The 22,191-nt window shown below is 38.1% G+C and overlaps 1 protein-coding gene across 9 annotated transcripts in view; it reads right to left on the minus strand.

Annotated features, from left to right (window-relative positions):
- The window catches only part of MYO9A (myosin IXA), a 189,299-nt gene that overhangs the window by 103,715 nt on the left and 63,393 nt on the right, over positions 1-22,191 (minus strand). For 8 of the 9 annotated variants that reach the window (XM_074837280.1, XM_074837282.1, XM_074837277.1 and 5 more), the window contains exons 3-8: positions 17,964-18,058; positions 13,907-13,969; positions 12,612-12,711; positions 10,063-10,119; positions 5,665-5,762; positions 3,122-3,248 (exon numbers count right to left, since the gene is read on the minus strand). In XM_074837280.1, the coding sequence (XP_074693381.1) occupies positions 3,122-3,248; positions 5,665-5,762; positions 10,063-10,119; positions 12,612-12,711; positions 13,907-13,969; positions 17,964-18,058 (540 nt within the window). The remainder of the gene's footprint in view (positions 1-3,121; positions 3,249-5,664; positions 5,763-10,062; positions 10,120-12,611; positions 12,712-13,906; positions 13,970-17,963; positions 18,059-22,191) is intronic. The other variant, XM_074837279.1, reaches the window with a different exon arrangement.

Genomic DNA, 22,191 nt, shown 5'->3' on the forward strand with positions numbered 1-22,191 from the left:
AACGGTCTGCAGAGTCTGGCCAAAATCCTATATTGCAGTTTGTTTTTTCAACAAATGCTCGTCTGCATGTTTTAATAAACCAAAGACATATTGGACAGGGTCATTGGTATCTAAGAAAAATCAAATCCATTGGCAGATTTATCATCTCCTCCCAGATTCCTTCAAAAAAGATCTGCATCTTAGCTGTATATTAGCTTCATTTTATAGGGACACAAATCTTGTTGTACAGAGGAAGGATAGTTGTTTGGTGTTGTTGCATTAACTGCTGCAGCAGGGAAATTCCCACAGTTGTCCTTAGAGGCTCAGAGGCTCCAGTGTAAACCAGCTAGCTCACAATCATTTGGGCCAGACTTTCCTTTGGAGGGAGAAAACACCTTAAGTTTTGCATAAATTTTTCATTTCAGACAGACTGTTAGTTCCCCTCCTCCCCAAAAAGGCTCTGCAGGAGGAGCTCTGCATCCCCTCTTCTCGGCTGCCCTCAGAGATGGCCAATTCAGCTCCTGCTTCTCAAAGACTTTCCATCAAGTCCAGATGGATTTTTTTTTTTTCTTCTCTTTTCTGTGTCAAATCATTGACTGAACAAACCCAGCGGGCCATTTAAGGAAAAAACCCCAAACTAAAACACCCCCCCAAAGTATCAGATCACTGCAGAGCTGACTTCTTCCATCATTTTCCTACACTGAAGACTGTCCTGCCAAGCACCCAGTGGCTGTATGAGAAGTCAAACTATTTGTCAACTCATGTTATTTTTATTCTGAGATGATTTTTCAGTCTTAGAGAGTAATGTCAAGATCTAGAGGGGATTAATAACTTTTTGAAGCCAATTCATATTTTCAGCAACAATGGCGTGAAAAGCAAAACTGTATACTGTTCAGTGACCACAAAAAAACCCAAAGTAATAAAAATAATTACCCAAATGAGACAAAATACAAAGTGTCAAATGTTTCAAGCAATGTTTTTGGTCTCTGGCTGAGAAGAATTCACTACACTTAAATTGAAGAGTTGTAAGTAGCTAACTAAGGAATAAAGTGCAATGGATGCTCTTTGTAATTATGTTTCTTCTGATCCCTTTAGTCCTCCCTTTTGGTCAAATCTGAATAAACATTACAAGATCTATTCAGGTCTGCAAAGAAACAGAAAACAAGCATTTCAGAAAAAGAAATCAAGCCTTTCTGAAAATGGGGTTATTGGCTTTTTTTTGGTTGATCAGGGAGTGGGTCTATTGGAAAGTTTGCACTTGGAAACAACCCATGTCTCTAATTCCATGGATAAATTACCATATAAATGCAACTTTAAGGACAAGCAACACCACTTACTCAAACCCAGCAGTGTTTTTCACAAGATCATACCTGAGGTCTGCAGTGTCCTGACCTAATTAACAAGCATTTTATGCTGTATACAGTCATTTAGCTTGCAAAAGAACTACCAAGATGAACAGAAATCTATCACTTTGCATATATATATATTTATTTTTATTTTTTAACACGGTGTTGACACTAGCTGCAAGTGAGCATGGTATCCATGCTCTGTGCTGTACCAGACTATGGCACTAAGCCACTGTTGGATCTATACGGCTAAACTGGTGCATCATTTCACATGTACATGTGCAAAAAATAACCTGATACCGTACAGCACGCAGATGTTGCAGAAGAGTTCGTTTGCAGAAGAAAGCCAGGGCAAAGACCCAAAGCCTGGAACTTTTTCAGATCTCTAAGTCCTTCTCTTACTCAAAGCTTTTTTAAAAGACAATTATTTCTTAAATGACTTGGCGCTCTCACTATGGCCGTTTTTAACAGGGTAAGATCAACAACATTCTCCTCCAAACTCGTATTTTCCTTCTGTTTATTTCTACAGTCTCCAAGGCCAAGATGCAAAGAGCATCCAGCTGTTTATACCCATATTTTACAGAAGCCTTCCCCTCCCTAAATTTAAAGCTTTAATGAAGTGCTATGAAAATCTGTGAGAGCCAATACCCGAGTTCTTTAAGTGGTGAGATAGCCCAACCGTTATTTAAGAGAAGGAAAGGGAAGAGCATCATGTGTGTACAAAACGATGAGTTATCTTCTGATGCTATCATAAAATCAGCAAAAATCAACCTTCCACACCATCCAGCGAGTACAAAGGAATAAAGATAATAGCTGTTTTAACCAACTCCAAGTATAACATTTCGGTATCCTTTGGAATTACAAGTGGTTTAGAGCATTTCAAAAGGGAGACAGCAAGGAGAGCTTCTGGCCACCTACATCCTCACCTTGAATGGATAAGGCAAGCACAGGATAAGTTGGCTCACTGAAATGAAGACTTTCTCATGGACAAGTAATGCCACAACTTCATAACCTGCTTGGGCTAACAAAGCAGCTCTCCTAAGAAGTTATTTAGTGCTTTTTCACTGATTTACAGAATTGGATATGGCCCTGGGCCCCTCGGGTGGAGACCTACAAACCCTTCCCAAATGATATTGGCACAGCAGTGACTCAGAGGACAAAGTGCTTTTGGTAAAGGGTCTTAAACAGCAAACAGCATCAACAGGTTCACAAAAGAACTAGGTAAATGCATGGATAATAGGTCCATAAATAGGTACTAAAAGGCTGAGATGCACCCTCCAGCATCTCCAATACAACCTTTGTGAATGCTGGCGGGGTAACCACAGAGAGCAAAACACAGCAAGTGAGCTCTGTACCTCCTCCAGACACCACCTGAACCAGAAGAGTGGGCTGATGGTCTCACAATTGCTTTCTTATACTAATAGTGGAACAGATTTCAGGAGCATCAGGGAACTTTGGTGAGGGAGCTGACAGCTGGCAACTCAAGAAACTACTGTGTTGAATGGCAGGTTTGCTTTCCACCTAGAACTGGTTTACAATCTTTCAGATTTTAATCACATAAACTGTATTTTTGGTCAATTAAACCTGAAGCTTCAAGAATAGGGGAAAAGAAAAACCCTACATTAAAAACCCATTTAAAAAAAATCTTTATAACTTTTCACTGGCAAACATGAACAGCCCATATGAACAGTAACACAAAAGAACTTACTCTTTAGTGAAACTGGAAATAAATTCTATTATAAACCAGAGGTGGCTCATTAGGTGTGAACATTACAGGACAGAAAGCAAAGGCTTACCTCCAGCAGGTCTGACACAATCGGTAGTATTTCAGGGTTACAAATATCGATGGAGTCATCCCGGTAAGTCTTCTTTTTGTAACGGATATTACCCAGATGTAGTATTGCCGACAAGAGAGAGAAAATTCTGAAGAAAATGAAGATAATTCATTTTCACTGGGTTGGTTTTTCTTAAAGCTAACAAAAAAGAAACCACATCCCCAAACATCCAAGGGCTATCTTGGTATTTGACTCATTCCTCTGATTTTCAATCCAGAGCAGTTTATGTCCCAAATCTCCAAATGTTTCCTCAGAAATGATGCTGAAATGAAGCATCCAATTTGCCTCATGTAAAAAATATTTTCACTTAGTCGAGTATCAAACTTGCATTGGTATGGCTTTCTTGAAAATTATTTAACATGTCAATCCCCTGGTTATAAAATGGCACCCAATATTATAAGAAAAAAGTAAATCCTCAAGTACTCTAGATATCCGGATTAAATATCTAGCATGCAATTGTCTAAATTAAGGGGGAGACTCAACTCAGCCATGCAGGTGATCCTTCCTAGTCCCCTGGCACATATATTTATTACCTTCTACGATCTAGTCCCAAGCAGGAAGCCTATACAAAAAAGCACAAATGCTTTTATAATATATAAGCATGCTGAGACAGAGAAAAGGTGTTACACGTCAAGTAAATTTATCCAGCCTTTTTTTTTTTTTTTTTTAAATTTGGACATTAAGTTATATCCTCACTCCTTCAAAAAAATAGTTCTTTGAGACGATCCAGTCATGGCTGACTTGAGCTATAAACTCTGTCCCTATTTCTACACTCTCTGTGGAGCTAAAAATGGATAAAATCAAATTTGATTCCTAGCCATGTCACCAGGTTGTCTGGACAACACACCTTCACCTCCAAGCCAGTTCTTATCTCTAAAATAGGGATGCTGATTCCTTATCATGAATTACAGGGATGCAATTACAAAAGTTTCTCTTCTGTAACTGTTTCCACAAAGCTGAAACACCATGTTTTGCTATAATCAATTATTTATAAGAATATAGTAATACTTAAAATGTCCTTCTTTTTTAGACTCAGCTGAAGTGGTTACTTATTCGTGTTACACCTGTACAACGCCAAGCAGAATAAATTTACTCATGTAGCGAAGAATCCACTATATTTTTTGACAAGCAAAATTCACTAGGAAAAATACAAGAACTTGTGTGCCAAGAACAGTTATTGCACAGTAAAATTTTCTGTAACATCCAACTCTGCTCAGTCTCAAGACTTTCCGATTGCTTTACTCTGTCAGTTTAACCCCCTCACTGTACCCTAAACAGGCTTTAGAAAAACCTTGTCACTGAAACCTGATTCTTGAAAGATAAGGAAGCACGCTGACATATATTTATACTAGAAGTAGGTATACCTGGGTTTATCCATGTGTGTGGAACAGATACAGAAAAAGCAGTCTTCACTTCATAACTGATTTGTTACAGTCATTTACCCAAGGTGATGAATAGGGTTTTAAGTGCCATTAGTACAAAGCAGAAATTTTCTATTCCCACGTAAACCCCCAGGATTTCAGACAGAAAAGAATGACGTTCATTAAATTATTGTTTGAACATTTTGACTTGAAAAAGAACAAGATTTCTCATTTTCTTCCATGTGCTTTTCAACAATAGTTGTGATGTCAAAATCATACTTACTTCCAGGTCATTTTTTTATGTACATGTATTTCTATGCCTGTTACTAACCTTAGTAACATATTTGTCAAATTCATTCAAACCTACTCAAGAGTTTCATGACAACAATCAACACGAGAGGAATTATTTTGTGGTTTTGGTTGAAGACGACCCATATATGAAGCATATAACTCCTTGCTGTCAGTGGAAGGTGGTATTGCAATCCAGCTGAGAGGTCCAGTTTTTCAACCAGCACTTTCAGTGAATTAGTGAATGAAGGCCACTAGGAAATGAGTCTACAGAACTGGCAATTGCATGCAAAGGATTAAATATGATGACTAATAATCAGGATTTCTCATTAAACCAGGATCTGAATTCATGACATGCAGAGTAAGCCATGGCTATTCATGAATGGCTGAAAAATACTTCAAGGTGCTAACTTCCTGACAATGCTCCACTTGCACAAAGAGAATCATTAACTGTACTAATGACGGGCATATTTTGTTTATATCTTCAAATTTTGTTTACTCTTTTATTGTATGAATGGTCAAGTGTCATTATTCATAGAATGGTTTGGGTGGGAGGGGACCTTTAAATATCCCCTAGTCCAACCCCCCTGGCATGGGCAGGGACATCTTTCACTAGATCGAGTTGTTCAAAGCCCCATCCAACCTGCTCTTGAACATTTCCAATGATGGGGCATCCACAACCTCTCTGGGCAACCTCCTCCCAGTGTCTCACCAATTACTCCTTCTCACCAGCCTGATATGTTATGTAGAACACAACAGTCACGTTAGCTCAAGCCAGGTGAATTATCTCACTGATTACAGAGGTTATATTAAATAATATAATCTTCAAGCTATTAATATGGAAAATAAACTCACTGTCTGCGAGTCTTGGGAAGAAACCCCACCATCTCCATGGCTAGCTGTAACCGCTCAAAGTCATGCTTCAAGTCCTCCCCTTCCACGGAAAAGCAATCCTGTTGGGTTCAAACAGAAAGATTAAGCATTGAAAGAAATTAAGATCAGAACACATCCAGATGGCCACGTCAACACCTCATAAATATCATTTAGTGATCTCCATGCCTTTTGTCAGCAACTAGAACATTTCCAGTCTGGCCCTGGGAAATAAGATATTCAGGAGGCCATACCAACACTGTGGGGAATAACTGTGGCTGATTACCCCCAACACCCAGTCCAGGGACAGGGGGATTCACAGCACCATAGCAGATGCAGCAAGAAACACACATGCAATACAATAAAAGACCGGGATTAGCAAGGCAGAAATTTTCTTCTTAAATATTAGAAAGAGTTTGATTTTTTAAAATATTCTTTTTTAAAGCCTGGGTTTTTGTTTTGCTGTTGTTTTGTTTGGTTTTTTTAAATCAAGTTGTTTAGAGAATCTGCTTCTAGAAGGACTTTATGGAAAAGCTAACCAGAGTGCAAATTTGAATACAATAATTATTTATTGTATACACAAACATTCCCCTCTGTACTGTGTTTTTATCCAGCGTGGTGAGATGGTCTTTCAAAGGACACTACATCTCCACCACAAACACCTTGGTTTGAATAACCTGGGCCTCAGAGAGAACTACATTGGTATACCTTTTCCAAAATAACATTTTTGGCTAATTTTTCCTGGAGATACATCCTTATTTCCTAGACTTAACCTCTAACACAAGAGGCGAGTCGCATCGTTCTAACAGTAGGGCAAGAGTTTGTCAATGTGGGACTATTAGCATACAAAAAGAATGTGAATTAACAACGAGATGAAATATGTTACACATTTACAGACAGTTTATTCCACATTAAGTCCTGGTCCATCAGGAGTGCCTATAACTAAAGAGTTTTAAAATAGAATTCACATAATTTCATGTAAAGTATCAGTGAATTAAATCCTGCATAGGAAAGGGAAAGTGTATTTTTCACTAACTTTATTCTAACTACCAAGAAGTTTTCTAAAACTGTTAGCATTGAGAGAAATCCACTACATTTTATATTTCCTGGAGGTTAATGTGTCTGAACAGTCTAGTTTTTCAGATACTCCCCAATCTGACAGTAGTCATTGATACTTTCAGGGAAGCCCAGTGACATTCTGGATCCAACTAATATTGTCCTGCATCAATATTTAGGGAACATAAATGCTCCTTAAATGAGTATAAAAGTTATTAATGCCAAGTTCCTTCTGCTTTGGTTTACCGTGGGCCCCACATGGATTATCAATTATTCTCTCTCACTTCACAGTCCATATTTAATACTTTTTCCCATTGGTGCCTATAAAAATTCCCAGTCTCCAAATCAGAATTAGTTTATGGTGCATCACACAATATAGTGTTATCTTAAACCTTAAAATATTTACTAACACTTAAATAGAGACTTATTACAAATTAATCCAGGTATGTTAATTAAAAACTATAGCTGCAGTTGCAGTGAGAATTAATTAAGCAGCTGTATCCACATAGTTTCTTTTGGTCCTTTGTCTGTAAATCATATTTATCACGTGAACAAGTACGCACAAACTTTTACACAAATAACTCTGAAAGTCTGCACTAAACAGGGTTACATGAATACTACAGTGAGCATCATTACCAAGTAGTCACAGGATGATGACTGTTACCTGAAAAGACCCTCATGCTCAATTATAGTACATAAAATAAATAGTAAATACAGAATATATAGACTGACGTTATTGCATGGTATCAGCTTTGTGTCTTACAGCACCTATCCACATTTAAAGCCTCACAACTGTGTCAGTGATATGTTCTTCATCCCACGCCGTAGCATCATTACAGCAATAGCTACTGATTATAAGGGGAAATTACTATTTAAGGTATTTATTTCAACACAGGAGACTACTCGCACACAACTGCCCTAGCCCCTTGACTAAAAGCTACAGAAGTTCAACTGGACAAGAAAATAATTTTTTTTTTTTATCAATGGTCTTCAGGGACAACAACTTAATACTGCATGGACAAAAAGAGAATTTAGAGACGTTGAACAGTAAGACCATTTAAATCAATGAAAATAAGAGTTTTAAATTTAACAAGAAAATAATACACCTGCTTGTTCTTAGGAAATACTCATGTAAGTGTGACCTTTCACCTTTTATTAATAGACGATTGAAAATTACCCTTTTTAAGAGATGTAGATGGTATTTGTATATATTATCCAAAGGAATGCAAAAAAGACATCTACACTATATATCAGTAAGATCAGCAGGCATCAGCAATACAAATATTTACACCACAAAATAGCAGAATAAAAAGTTGTCCCTTCTAAACTCAAACCTTGGCCAACCGGCTTCCTCAGCCACTACAAATACACTGAGAAGAACCCAGAGAAATTTTCACACCCACTATAGTGGGATTTGGAGTCTGCAGGACAATAATATACCCACAAATTCTGCAAATAAGTCTTTTTTAAAACTTTTTTAGAAGATACCAAGTGGAACTTTTAGTGGTGCTCCGTATTCCAGGAGACAATTTCATTTCATGGCATCATTCATCCAAAACTAAGTCACGAGTCAATGGCAAAATACCACAGACAACTCAGAAGTAGCACAATCTATGCCAAAAGCAATTTAATTAACAATTTACATAACAATTGCCAAACTCATTAATCCGCATGGAAAAGCCTTTTGCAAATTATCTACTTAAAAGAGGATGCTCTGTAGTGTTTCAGCTCTGCACTGTTTCCTCATGGGTGATAAATGGAAGATTATTAAAAAAAGGAGTTTTCTTGATATTAGGGCAGACAAGCATTACATAGTCCATGCTCACAGACCAAACTCATCACTAATATTCTGCCAGGGCAATTAGTTTCCCAGCAAAAGCCAGTCCCCTGTTTACTATCGTCACATTGAAGCAATCCATGGATTTTCATAGAAAGTTTAAAAAAATAGTGTTTCTTTATAAACGAGGCCATGGTTATGGGGAGAGGTCCAGGGTATGCTTAGGAATGAATCATCAATGGAAGCAAAGATGTGATTTACCATGGAAAACACAGAAAATTATCCTGAGCAAAATAAAATATCACATAAAGAGTCGAATTGTAATGGCACACAGTTTTGCTATGCAAAATAAAGACATGTAACATGGTAGACCCCAAACTGGCACGGCACTGTTGGCCCCTCCAGGAGAAGGTATTAAATTTGGGGTTTGTTTTAATTTTAATTCCTCCAGTAAATTGTCCTAACCCACTCCTGAGGCAATTAAAGGTCTTTGCAACTTACTGAAGTGTATGAAGGTATATAGAAAAGCATCTGTTCTTTACTTCCTGCTCTTGTAGGACCTCTAAGGATGCTGATGTATTAAGGATGCCAATACAATATTCAACATTTTTAAACCTTGGGGGGTTAGACTCCCTTTCCCTCCTCTCCTCCTAAGGATTTTGCAGCAGAATCTTGCTGTTAAGATGCTTATTTAGCCTGAGTGAAACCCAGCTCCTTCACAGATTACCTCTTACTCTTCCAAGATGCACCAGCTAGAGTTCAGCAACCATTAAGGACACGGCAAAATGAGCAGGAACAACATGCAGCTGATCCAAAACATGCTTCCCCGTGCAAGACAAAACCAACAGAGACCATCACGGGACACACAGACACCCAAAGCACATCGCCAACTGAAGCCACCGCCTCCGACTCGGTTGCACAGGAGCAGCCAGGTAAGGGGGAGAAGCTTCACCGTTCCCGTTTTTGGTTCGATCCATTTGGAAAGGATGATCGTGTCAGCAGAACTATTTTAGGAGAAGGAATTGTTTCTGCATTCTGAAGAATATCAGGATTTGATTCTCTCACAGATGGTTGAGGGGGATGTTTTTGGGTTGTTTTCCCTTGGAAACTGGAGAGCAGATACACTGCTAGAACCATCATCACGTACTGATGCATCTCTTAGGGCTTCAAGAGACTGATTTGCAGTTTTATTGGAAAGAAATTCCAATTTTCACATTGCTGCTCTATCACAATTTCCATAAATCATCATGTATTACATCAGGAAGGAAAAAAAAAAATCCCTCAGTTTGCTAAAACCAGGTGACCATATCCAACTGTTGAAGAAGCTTTCCAGATGGAAGGAACCAGGAAAGGGCAAGGGAAAAAACATCTGTATTCTCATAAGCCAATACACAAGCGACGTGACTGCAGGGCAGAGGAAGGGAGAGGATAATTAATAGGTTAAACTTAATTTGACTTTGATTTCTGCTCAGGTCTTGGTGCACCTAACAAATTCAAGTGAGCAGCAGCCCTGCACCAGCAACACAGAAGACATGGGTACTTGTACTGACCGGCTCAGAGTCATAGCAATAATCATCCCAGCTCTGTCTGAGGGGTTTCTTTGTCATCTGAAAGCAAGGCAGACCGGGTTAAGTAGTGTTCAGACCAAAAATAGCTCCCACTACCTGCTCTTTAACCAGGGCAACAACGTGGACTTTCCAAGTAAAATAATTGTTATTATTCTGCGAAGTCATTCCTTACTTTTTTTGGTAGGATTTATAATGCTTTTGCAATCATGGTGCTCTGATTCCTGCTCACAGTGTTTTCAAGACGGTGAGGACCTCTCATGCAATAAGCTTAATGGATTTTAAGATCTTTTCTTTTTCTCTACAGTTGGAGAAACCTTTGGTTTACCTAGATCTGAAGAGCTATTGATGGAAAATCACACTGAAGAGCAGATTTTTTGTTTCTGCTCTTAACCTCTGCTCTAGACACATATATGCTGCAAAAGTGCAATTCTCGGATGAATTAGAAAGCAAGATTTGAAAGCTTTTTAGGAATTTGTATCTTTTTCCAGTCAGAAAGGGAGTTGAGAGAAGTCAAAGCACAAGTCAGCGACCAGTCCCAAGAGGGAGACACACATGGCACCAGAGCTCCTGATGAACTTAAAATAAGGATCTAAACCTGAAAATCACTAGTTTCAAAATGGATAAATGTGAATTACCAGCGCAGAAAATATTCAGCAAGTTGCAGGGTATGCAATGGTAGGTATACCTGCCACTGGTATGAGATATGGAAAAGTCATCCAAACTCAGGGGAGTTAAGTAAATCTGCTTTTAAAAAATTTTTTTTTTTTAAACCTGCTCCCTGCATTTACAGATCAACAAAATAACAGCACATGTTGGTGAACTATCTGAATAGATTATTTCTCATCTGCAATGCAAAATGCACGTTTGTTTTGCATAACACAACGTGAGCTGAGGAACCTGGGAGAATGAAAATAATGCTTGACTCAAGGACTGAGTCAGTCCTTAAGGGGTCTGGTTCAATATTTTATAGCTTTTCAATTTTAATATTTTAGTTAAACACTTTGGCTAATTTCTGAGCTCATTCCTTTTCCTTTGAAAGGGATTTCTCTAGGACACATTTAAGAAGCTACTGTAAATGCTCAAGGGTCATTTTATAATTTTTCCCCTTTTATGTTTCCAAAGTTTCTTTTCCCATTCCTCCACTACCTCTTTTTCCTTTTTTCTTCCCTAAAATTTCAGACTGTCACTATTGTCCGTACACTGTGTTCAGGCAAGTCCAGAGTCTGCTTCCCCGTTCCACTGGACTAACCTCAGCATCATTCTCCAGCCTACTTGTCCACAGCATCCTAATTTAGGTTAAAACAAATGTTTCAACCTAAATTATTGCATTCCTACTAGTTCTATACACTACATGCCACTGGATTTATAATTTTAGTTTAAATATTAACACCCTTGAATGGCTATTTAAGAAAAGGACTGTAATTAAAGCAACGTTTTCAACTAACATAAAACTACCGGATTGCCCAACAGAACCTGTGAATCTGACAAAACATTCGATCCAAACGATCTCAGCAGCACAGATGCTCATGAAGATCACACCAGGTTCTCCAACTATCACCTGAGGCACAAAGACAGCAAAAAGCCTTCAGCTTTTACTGTGTTACTCATCTGTGCGAGTTTCCTTATCCTGCTAAGAGTGGGAGTCATTAATATTACAATAGGTTTGGGCTTTGATAGCCCACTTTAAAAAGATCTTTGAAAAGCCCCAGGTAATTGAGACTTATTCCAGAGTTAAATTATATTTCTAGAAAGACTAAAGGCTATTTGGGTTGCACTGTGCATACACATTTCTCTCCAGCTTAGGGATTAAATCACTCTTTGTGGCTAATTGTGTTTCATCTCCAAGAAAATTGCAATTAGTTAAAACCAACATATAACCTAACTACTCTTCCACATAGTCCTACTCCTTTTTTTCTTTTTTTTTTTTTGAGCAAAAAGCAGTAAAGCCCCTGTTCACAAGCATCAGCAGACAACTGCATCTTAAATACCTGAAATAAATCAGATTTTCCAAAGTATGAGTTTATTTCGCCATGAATATCTCACTCATTTATAATTCACACATTTTCAATGGTTGCTGTGGTTTTATTTATATTAAATTTATTTATATTAAATTTATTATATTGTTAAATACAAACAATCAAGCCAGCCATGAAGCTACAGAATTAGGACTACCTCATGCAAGATGTTATATCCTGAAGAGGTACTAGTATCACACATTTTCCTCTTTTCTTCGACTCAGCAGACAGAAGTTAATGAGTAAATGACATTCACACAGATAACAGGTAAATTATTACTATTTCATCACAGGTAGGGGACAAAAATGGAAAACTGATTTTTCTTTTTTTTTTTTTTTTTTTCATAATATTAGGTGTTCAGATTGCCAATGCAGAATTATTTCCAATGATGGAAGGCTGCCTATAGAGCATTAAGACAACCCATTTTTATTACTCCATATATTTTCTTTATTAGCATTAAATACCAGCAGTAGAAGAGGCAAGACCATGCATTGTATTCCTGTATAGTATTCCCACCTGGTTGAGATAATGATATTCTTCAGGCTGCTTCAGATGAAATGCTGATCTCTCTTCCTCACTCGCTCCTGCCAGGAGGTAATAAAACACATGGTAGTTCCTGGTGACAAATTAAAAAAAAGATGTTAGACTTCAAAATGAACAGCATCATTAATCAGAGAAGCATATGTAAAACTCATAACCTGATTTTCCAGCTTCCAAACTCAGACCTGAACACTCGTACACACTTTGCAGTCATATGAAATATTAAAGTAATGGAGAATGAGATACCTCTTTTCCATCCAAGGATATCCACTGCCCTAGAATAGACTTAAAGAATTCCTAGGCAGCATTGTCATGTTTTCATTCAGAAACATGTGCAATGCCTACATATTTATTAGAATCAAAACAACATATTTGCCTGCAATGCAGAACTTACTATTATTTTTAATACCTTATTGCCATTTAAAACATAGTGATTTTGCAGTTGCAGTTCTGTAAGACAGAACGAAAAAATCTTTCAACTTTGATGGCTACTCAAATATTCAAAATACTTGAATATTACTAACACTAAAAACACCCCAAGTGACACTCATCTGTTTTGCTTCAAGACAGCTCTAACATGGATTAACTCTGAGAGCGTAGCAATATTTCTAAAATTAAAACTTCGCTTTTATGTTGGATGTTTTCCAAGAGGAACCAAGTTAAATCATCTTGCAACACCCAAAACTACATTTGTCAAGGCTGTTTAACTTCAGAATCAGCCCATGAGCATCCAGGAAAAATTCTCACATAATGCATCTTAAAAGGGAAACACAGACAGAAGTGCTAAGAGTTGAAAGACAACTCGAAGCAGCAAATTTATTTAAAATCAGAGTAATTACTGAGAGAGGAGCATGTAATAAATAATACGTTGCAATTAGGAAAGAATAGTTTTCTTAAATTTGTTGTCTATATAATTTTTAGCTTTTTCTAAAGGCCCTTCTGATGGCTTCAACGTGTTAAGAACTGTAACACAGAACTGAAAAACCATCTTCCCCCCACCTCAAATTAGATATTAAACAGCTTACAAGCTGCACAAGAAAACAAACGGTATGTAATAATTCATGTGACATGAATCGTTTTCCCTGGGTAGTACATTCCTCCCTAAACAGCAAAATATAAAATGCATCATTTATCTTTGAAGCACAGAGCTAAAAGCGTGAAAATCCTGGTCCCCCCATGCCAGCTCAAACAGGGTTTTAAGCTATCTGTGCCACACTATCAGCACATATAGAAGTCCAAACCAACCCTACAAGCAACATATAGGCACCTACCGTTCATTGTGCTCCTGATAGACTAGTCTTGATTTCTCTAGGAGGTACTTTTCAACATAAGCTCTAGAAGGAAAAAAATGAAAGTGTTATTCATTGACCCAATATTCAACTTAAACGAACACAGCTTTACAGGGACTTTTCAGTCTTACTACGCACAAAAAAAAGTTTCAGCCTTGTTTCACTTAGTTATATAAATTTCTTCCTAAGCAGAACAAGCCCAATATTATGTTTGGCTTTTGAGGTTTTTTTGGTTTGATACAGAGCCAACACTAACTTGGATATGAAAAACACGATCTCAGATGCGTTAGCCTATGGGCAGGGAGCACGGGGGAAAATTTTGACAGCAGTGAAGAATCTCAGATACTAATTTAATCCAAAGCCAGCAAAATAAAAGTGCTTGTAGACGAAGATCTGTGCACACAAGAAACATAACTGGGTGCAAAAGTTTGCAAGGTCATATTTAGCTGCAGAATCGGTCCTCAAATCATTATTACCTCTTCCAGAAAAGCGACTTCCCAACAAAAACTTGGAGTATTAACTTGTGGCTATCATCAAAAAATAAACAATTGCAAAAGCTCCTTATTGGAGTTTACATTTTATCCTAAGTGCCTCCATAATAAACATGTTTAATTTACATATTAAATACTTTTTACAAGCTTATAGAGCTGAAACAAGCTTCAACAGGTTTTTTCTTCCAAACAATACTAACCAGTAATCACAGGGATTTAGAAACCGGAGTTATAATTGGCAGTTTTGATGATGTAGCTGTGTTTTTCCAGCTACAGACATCCAGTGACATGGCACCGACATTAGCAGCCACGTATGAATCAGGAAATCCAATGAACCTTGGGTATGGTAGGACAAGGAGGTGCCTCTACGCTCGCTTCTCCACCAGAGCCTCCAGATGGGGACAGACCTATTTATTACTTGCATCTCAGTAATCCTCCCCTCCTTTCACTAAAAAAATCAAGTAAAATAAATCATTTAGACATGCTGCAGAGGTTTTGTGACAACTCTTATGGGCAGCTCTTAGGAGAGGCTACTGGAAATGGCATATGCAATCCCCAGCTGGATGATCTTTCTGCATAGGAGGAGTAAAGACAGACAGACAGCAAAAGCAGTATTATTCCTCTGTATGATATGCACCAAAAAGGTTTATTTTTGTTTATTCCCTGCAAAGAAGCTGAGAATGGTCTATGGATATTCCTCACTGACAGGGGGTTTTTTGTATTCCCTTTCTAACCCAAACCCAGTTTTTCCTTTCCAAGCCAAACCATAAATCCACTGCAGGCTTGGCGAACAGAGGAGTGAAAAAGGTATCAAAGTGTCCCAGATCCCACTCCCACCCCCGGGTAGTAGCTCAGCATGCTGCTGTATGACAACCTGGATCACGTCCACTGCCCTTGACGTCTCATCCCTTCCCCTGTGATTTCTGCTCTTGTTATAGACACACACCCCTAAATTACTCTTATTCAATTATTTTGGTTGGAAAGGTCTTCTAGAGGTCATCTAGTTCAAACCACTATTTAAATCAGGGCAATTTTTCTAAACATTTTTTTTTAAACTGTTTTGTAGATGCAACTAAAATGCTGCTTTGGTAAAATACTTCTTGCTTGGTGCAAAGGTCGTAACGAAGACATAACCCAAGAAGAACACATGTCCCTTCTTGTAATAGGATAGTGAAAAGGAAAACCAATCTAAGTATAATAAAAGTAGACATCTCCAAATGTTTTCTTTTTATCTACTGTTGTCAATTATGTTAAATCTACCTTTAAGAGTAAAGAAAAGGAGTTCTAAGAGTATGATTTCCTGCAAAATATTCATTTAAGCGCGCTGCAGAGTCTGTACTTAGCATACCAGGTAACATCAGCTGAAATCTGAGACTGAATTTCATATACAAACACCAACATGCAAAACACCCAAGCACAGCATGTTTGAAAGTGCCAACTCATGGCATTTGAGATACAGCCTCACGCCATTGCACAGATTTACCATTATACCAGGGCACTGTTGTTTTTAATTAAAATGTCTCCTATCTGGCTCTTCTGCAATTTTATGGAGCATGTCAGATGTTGAAGCTTTTGATCATCTTATGAGGACTGAACAGGTTGCAAAGACCTTCCTCCACTACTCGCTTATCATCGAACAGGACATAATAAATTCATAAAGCCTTATGGGAATGCACTTAACTGTAGCCATTGCTCATGATCCATCAATTTTAAAGACATCTTCAAAGACTTCATTTCATGGGGCGCGGTTGGCTGCTACTAAATCTCTTGGCTATTACACCTCTTAAGTTTAAATACACTTCAAGTTTTGGGTCATTACATGCATAGGGTTTGTAAGCAAATATCCAACTGCTATTTTCAGCCTTTGACCAGAGCAAAACTCTGATTCGGGGCTGTAAGTTACAGTCACATTAACAAAGCAAATAATATGCAGAATAGAGGATGATAATTGACTTGGGTTGTGCTTAAAATCTATGCAGTTTTTAAAAAAAATAAAATGGTGATCTTCCTTGTCAAACTATGGAAAAAAATTGTGGCCTCATATGCCAGGAACAGCTCACAGGGTTTTTTTAAATATCTCTTTATTTTCATTGGGGCAGCACTGCAGGCTTATAGCAAAGCACAGTCACATCACCCCGTGCAACTGAAGACCAAGAAAGTGCATTTTTTTTTAAAAAAGAGAAAATTCCTCTTATTTTATGAACTACAGTATACGAATAAAATGTTACTTGCACCTATCTGCAAAGTATGAATAGAGGCCACTTCCACAGAGCTGACATAGCATGCCAAGAAGTTAAGGCATTTGTTGCAGTCTTGTTACCCTGTATTTCTGGAGGTATTAAAAAAAAATGAGGCTTATCCTTTTAAGAGAACTGTTCACCAGAATTAAAGAAGAAAAAAAAAAGAAAAAGAACATCAGATTTGACGTAGGATGAAAAAAACAGCAGGAAGGTACACAGAGTACCCAAGCTCATTTGAAAAATTAATGGAAGCTATTTGTGTGATACTGTTCTGCTGGAAAATAAAAAAGAAAAAAAAATTTAAAAGCAATTCACTAAAATAACAACAAAGTCCCAGCAAGAGATCTTTTAGCTAGCTGCAGAAGTTATACAACCCCTGGAATGCTACTTCTACACTTTGCTTTTCCAACTGAGTTAATGAACCTGGACAAAAAGTGGAGTTAACGAAGCCCTGCTCATTTAGAGCTAGCTTGAGTCACTTTGTGATGACCTGATGCCGTGTAAATTGTCTAAAGCCAAAGAGAAAGCCAGGCTTAGGTAAGCCCACCCAGAAGGTTTCATCCGTAGACTTCCAACCATGCAGCACTTCTGCTGCAGCCCTCCCCAGGAGAAGGAAGGTTTGAGTCACAGCTGTTATGTCCCATGAGCTTTGTGTAGCAGAAGAGATGTTGAATTAAACTGTGGAGAACCACAATGGAGACAAGCATCTCCTTGGAATGGCCCGGGGGTAAAAAAGAGGCCCTAACTGGTCAAGGGCTGGGTTAAAGAAAGACTTCAGGGTAGAGACAGAAGCATATGGGGAATTAGACAGATATCAGGAAGAGTCTGGCTCCACCACCTCTGTAACACCCATCAGGCAGCTGGAGATTAAATCCCCACTTTGAGTTTCTCTTCCTGAGACTGAGCAAAGCCAGGTCCCTCAGCCTCTACTTCCTATCATATGCTCCAGTCCCCTAACCCATCCTAGCTAAAATGTTTCTCTTTCCTGCCTTAACTGCTGTCTTAAGAGGAAAAGTTCCATCTCAGCTTAATTATAAAGTCAACATCATGATTAAGGACAGCTCAGCTGGCTTGAAACCAGCTCAGGTGTATCCATGCTTCAATATGCAGCTCAGATTGCCAACATTTTCATACCAATGGATTTAAATAGGCTAAAACCACATATTCACACACACACACCCTCCATTTCAGGTAATATACTGGCCAAAAATATTAACCTTCTTTTTCGTGTACCCCCTACAACAGCCTATTTAGTCTCCTTGTGCAGGTAAGAGTAAGTACTGCATCTTCAACCCGATTCCCACTTACCCTCGCACGGTGCCTGTCTCCTGATAATTCACTTGAATAAATTTGCCAAATCGACTCGAGTTGTTGTTATGTGCCGTTTTTGCATTTCCAAAAGCCTGTGAAAAGAGAGAGATGCCATCATTGCCTTTGAAAAGCCACCACCTTACCTTATTTATATGCACGTCACTAACAACTTAACTTTAGGGATTTTGCCATCATTGTGTAATTAATAAAAAGCATATGGTGAAAGTTAGTTGAATGGTCTACAAAATAATACGACGAGCTTCTGGGGACCATATTCATTTTCAATTTGGTATTCATGAAGGGCATATAAACACTGTTTAAAAATAAAGCGTTAGCTGTACAGGAGAGATTTAATATTTGAAGTTATTATAGTCTATATTAAGGCTGTGCTTTATTCATTTAAATAAATATAAAAGTACACTGCTCCAACAAGACTCTAAATTTTAATGTTAGAGGAAGCTGCTTTTTAATTATATATGGAATTAGGGGGAAAAAAATGCTTTGAAGGCTACTCAGATGTTAGACAATGTCATATATGTCACCGGCATAACCCAGAGTATTTTCAGCATTTCAGACACTGTTGTTTCGATTTGCTGCTGTTGTTTTTTTCAAAATCAAAATGCCTTTAAGCCTTTATTATGCAAAGCTTTTATTAAAGCCTTGCCTTACCGAGGCATCTAATACAGAGAGTCATTTATTGCCATTTAAAAGAAATCTCTGAACAGAAGAAACCTGTAAGAACTGCAGCTCAGCCTCACGGAAAACTGGTACATTCAATTGTGCCTAAATCACCTTAATAACAATCTGGCCCACAGTGACAGAATCTGTCAAGCTGCCAGGTCCAATTAATGTTTCATTTATTAAACCAGTGTTGATAATCATTCACCTTTTCTTCTAAGGCAAACTTATTTAAGGTAATTATACACAAGATAATGTCTAAGTGTTGTTTGTGTATGGACACTGAATTACAATTACAAATACAATTTGTGCTGAGGTTTAATATCAGAGCTCAGCTCCGAGCTCCCGATAGATTTATTCCCTGCTCAGCTATTTATTAGAAAAGATTTAAAAGGCTTTACATCTATAATATGAAACTTTTCAAATTACCTTCTCAGATTTAACTTTACAACTAACAGCAAAAAATAAGGGCCAAATTAAATGAAACCTTGGTGTAAAGGCATTCAACACCTTCAGCACCTGCGTGATGCATGCTCTCATGTCTGCTTTTATCTTCCCAGGCAGATTTATTTAGCAATCTGGTTAGATTTAATGATTTAAGAACCAAAGGGGGTTTGCTAACAGAATAACAACGTGATTTTTTCCCTCCTATTTGAATACAAGGATCTGTTTAAACTCAGGCTGTTGCATACGAATTCACTTTAGTTGACTAAAACAAGTTCTGGAATAGCCGAAACCTGCAGAGCAAGCAGATTATACTTGAGAGATTTATTTCAGACACACAGCTAAGGAACGCTCCCCTACAGAAGTTTCACATCTTTTCAGGCTGCTCACATTTGTTTTCTGCTTATTCCCCCCCAAAATCCTCCCCACATCCAGCATCCCTCCTCCACCCCACCCTTCAGAGGGTGTCAAAGATGCCCACACCTCCAGGTGAGCACTGAAGCCCCCAAAACTCACCTGGCAACAAAAATCCAGGCATCCTTTCCCCAAAAATAGGCATTTTGGCATTAAAAGACACGATGCTATTTAACATTTCTGGAGGATTTACCTGTCCTCCTCCAGGTATTTCAGTGAGCAGAGACACAGCAAGAAGCTTATAAGCACAAGCTAGTGCATCGCCATATATTTAGATATATGTTTCAAATTATATTAATTACATTATGAGCATTTCCCTGCAATAGGATTGACTGTAATCTAAGATATCATGTTAAGATAAATTTTCTATATAGCTGAAGTTGCTCACTTAAGAACAAATGAGCCAGCAACAATATGAACTTGAACAGACCAAATGGAAGGCAGCCCTGTTTTAATCACCTTTTCATATAATTTAATAAAGAATTTAAGCAAAAAACAATATTAAAAGGATTTTCTGGTTCTGTTCCCTGTGCTTATACCTTAAAGTAATAGCTCACGGAGACAAATAAGGTCTATTTATTAGGATTTCTTTGGGAAGAGCCTTACCCAGGAATAAGTATTTTATATTCTGTAACAAGGAACATTTAGAGTCAGGAAAAAACATTTTAAATATAGGAGTGGGAAACCGTGAGAGTCCTCTTTTTTTATGAGTTTTTTTTCTGGATTAACATGCCAGACCACATTATATTTTATAACCCAAACGCCTACAGAAATCATAACCCATAATATACCTCTTTCATGCATTTTTCTTTATTGCTGATGTAAATGAGAAAGCTCTTTGGATCACATCTTGTTAAAACTTAAGGCTGACTCTATGGCAAAGGCACGCTGGTGAAGGGCCAACAAGTAGCTAAAGAAACGCCTGATGTCTAACTTGAGACAACTTAATACATTTTTGTTTGGTTTACTCACCGTGTTTCTTTAACAGAACTATTGGGCTACAAAAAAAAAGAGTGCTATTAATTCAATTTATGCATGCCTAATCTATATATACTTGAACAGGACACCACGTCCTGCTGCAACCAGGGCATAATAGCTCAGCCTTGGAAAACACAAAATGAGTTATCCCCAAAACAAATTATCTTCTGTTCTTATTATTTCCCTTTACTGACTCATTGATTCGAAGCTGCTGAACAGCTCAACGGGCAAAACTCTGTAACAGCATTCCTAAAATTCTCAGGGACACCAAAGCTTTTACTGGCCAGGGCTCAACATTTTGAAGGAAACAAAATTCAATACGTTCCTCTGTAGGAGCCGAGCATCCCTCTGGACCCAGTGCTGGTGATTCAACAGTTTAGAGAAGGCAGAGAAATGAGCAGCTCCATTCCTCCTGCCTCCTACAACCCTCCTGCACAAAGAGATGCTTATCATGGATGGCAGGGAAAAAAATATTAATAATTAACAGTTTCATGGCTAAATACTTCAACGTTCCTCCTCGCCTGATCCCAAAGGACAGTGGTCTTTTCATTTTGGACTGAATATTAATGCAATCTGGATTACAGATTAGGGATTACAGCCAGAATAAGGATTATTTTACTGTCTTTTCTGAAATAAGGTTATTTTCCAAACGCCTGCATCTAGGAAAACACTGTAGTGGCTTGTTCTCATATGGCAATGGCAATAAAATGCTGTTGTACAGATAATCCTGACTGAATGCCATCCCCATATAGAATATTCCCACATAGAATAACAGTTTCTGTGGTGAAAGCACTAGTGGAAGTATGTGCCTTTGGTGGCGTATTTAAGGTTCCCAGTGTGGCCTTTCTCAAAGGAGCCTCTAGGACTCACCCTTAGAGGGAAAAATAAATACATCATTTTATCTTTTCTATATAGAACGATAAATGTATTAATAGACAAGAGTTTTTAAATGGTTTCCCATCTACTTGACACATAAATTTCAGTTTTTAGAAAGCCATACCATGAATATACCAAAAGAAAAGCAAGCCAACTGCCTAAATCTCCATATGGGCTATGCCATTGTGGAATAGTTATATTAGTAGTTATATTCCATCGTGGGGCCCTAAAGGGACTGGGAGCAAGATTTAGTCATGCTCATTTATGTTCGGGACAAGAAATAGCTTAATATCAGACAAGAGACTGCTGGAAGACTCATATTCCCTGGTTTACCGTGAATTTCGGAATTCATGAATCAAATGTATTCATAAAGTATGAATGACTTGTAACTGTATAAGCAAGGTGGAAACTCAAAGTGTCAGCCAGCAATATAGTAGCCAGGGAAATAAAACACATGTCTGAACTTATGTAACTAAAGAGAATATTTGTGAATTAAGACCTTTGCATATATAGGTGCTGGTAACGGACAAGGGGGGTGCAGAGTCCATACGATGCCCAAAGAGCCCAAGCCCTAATGCACGGGGACTGCACTAAAGAAGACAGTATAGGAAAAGTCTATTTACCATCAAATAACATCAACACAAGGCCAGGGCCAGAGTTAGACAGACACAGCACAAACAATGTAACAGCAAGGTTCAACGCACGTGTCAGATGTGCACTTGCATACTTTACCTATAGCTTCTGTTAGAGAAGCCCAGCGCATGCTTCCACAAAGAGTGGGGGTTTTAAACATCACCTATAATTTATTTCCAGATTTGAAGGCTATTTTTCCCAA

Source organism: Strix aluco, chromosome 12 (genome assembly GCF_031877795.1).
Source record: "Strix aluco isolate bStrAlu1 chromosome 12, bStrAlu1.hap1, whole genome shotgun sequence".
NCBI classification, from domain to species: Eukaryota; Metazoa; Chordata; class Aves; order Strigiformes; family Strigidae; genus Strix; species Strix aluco.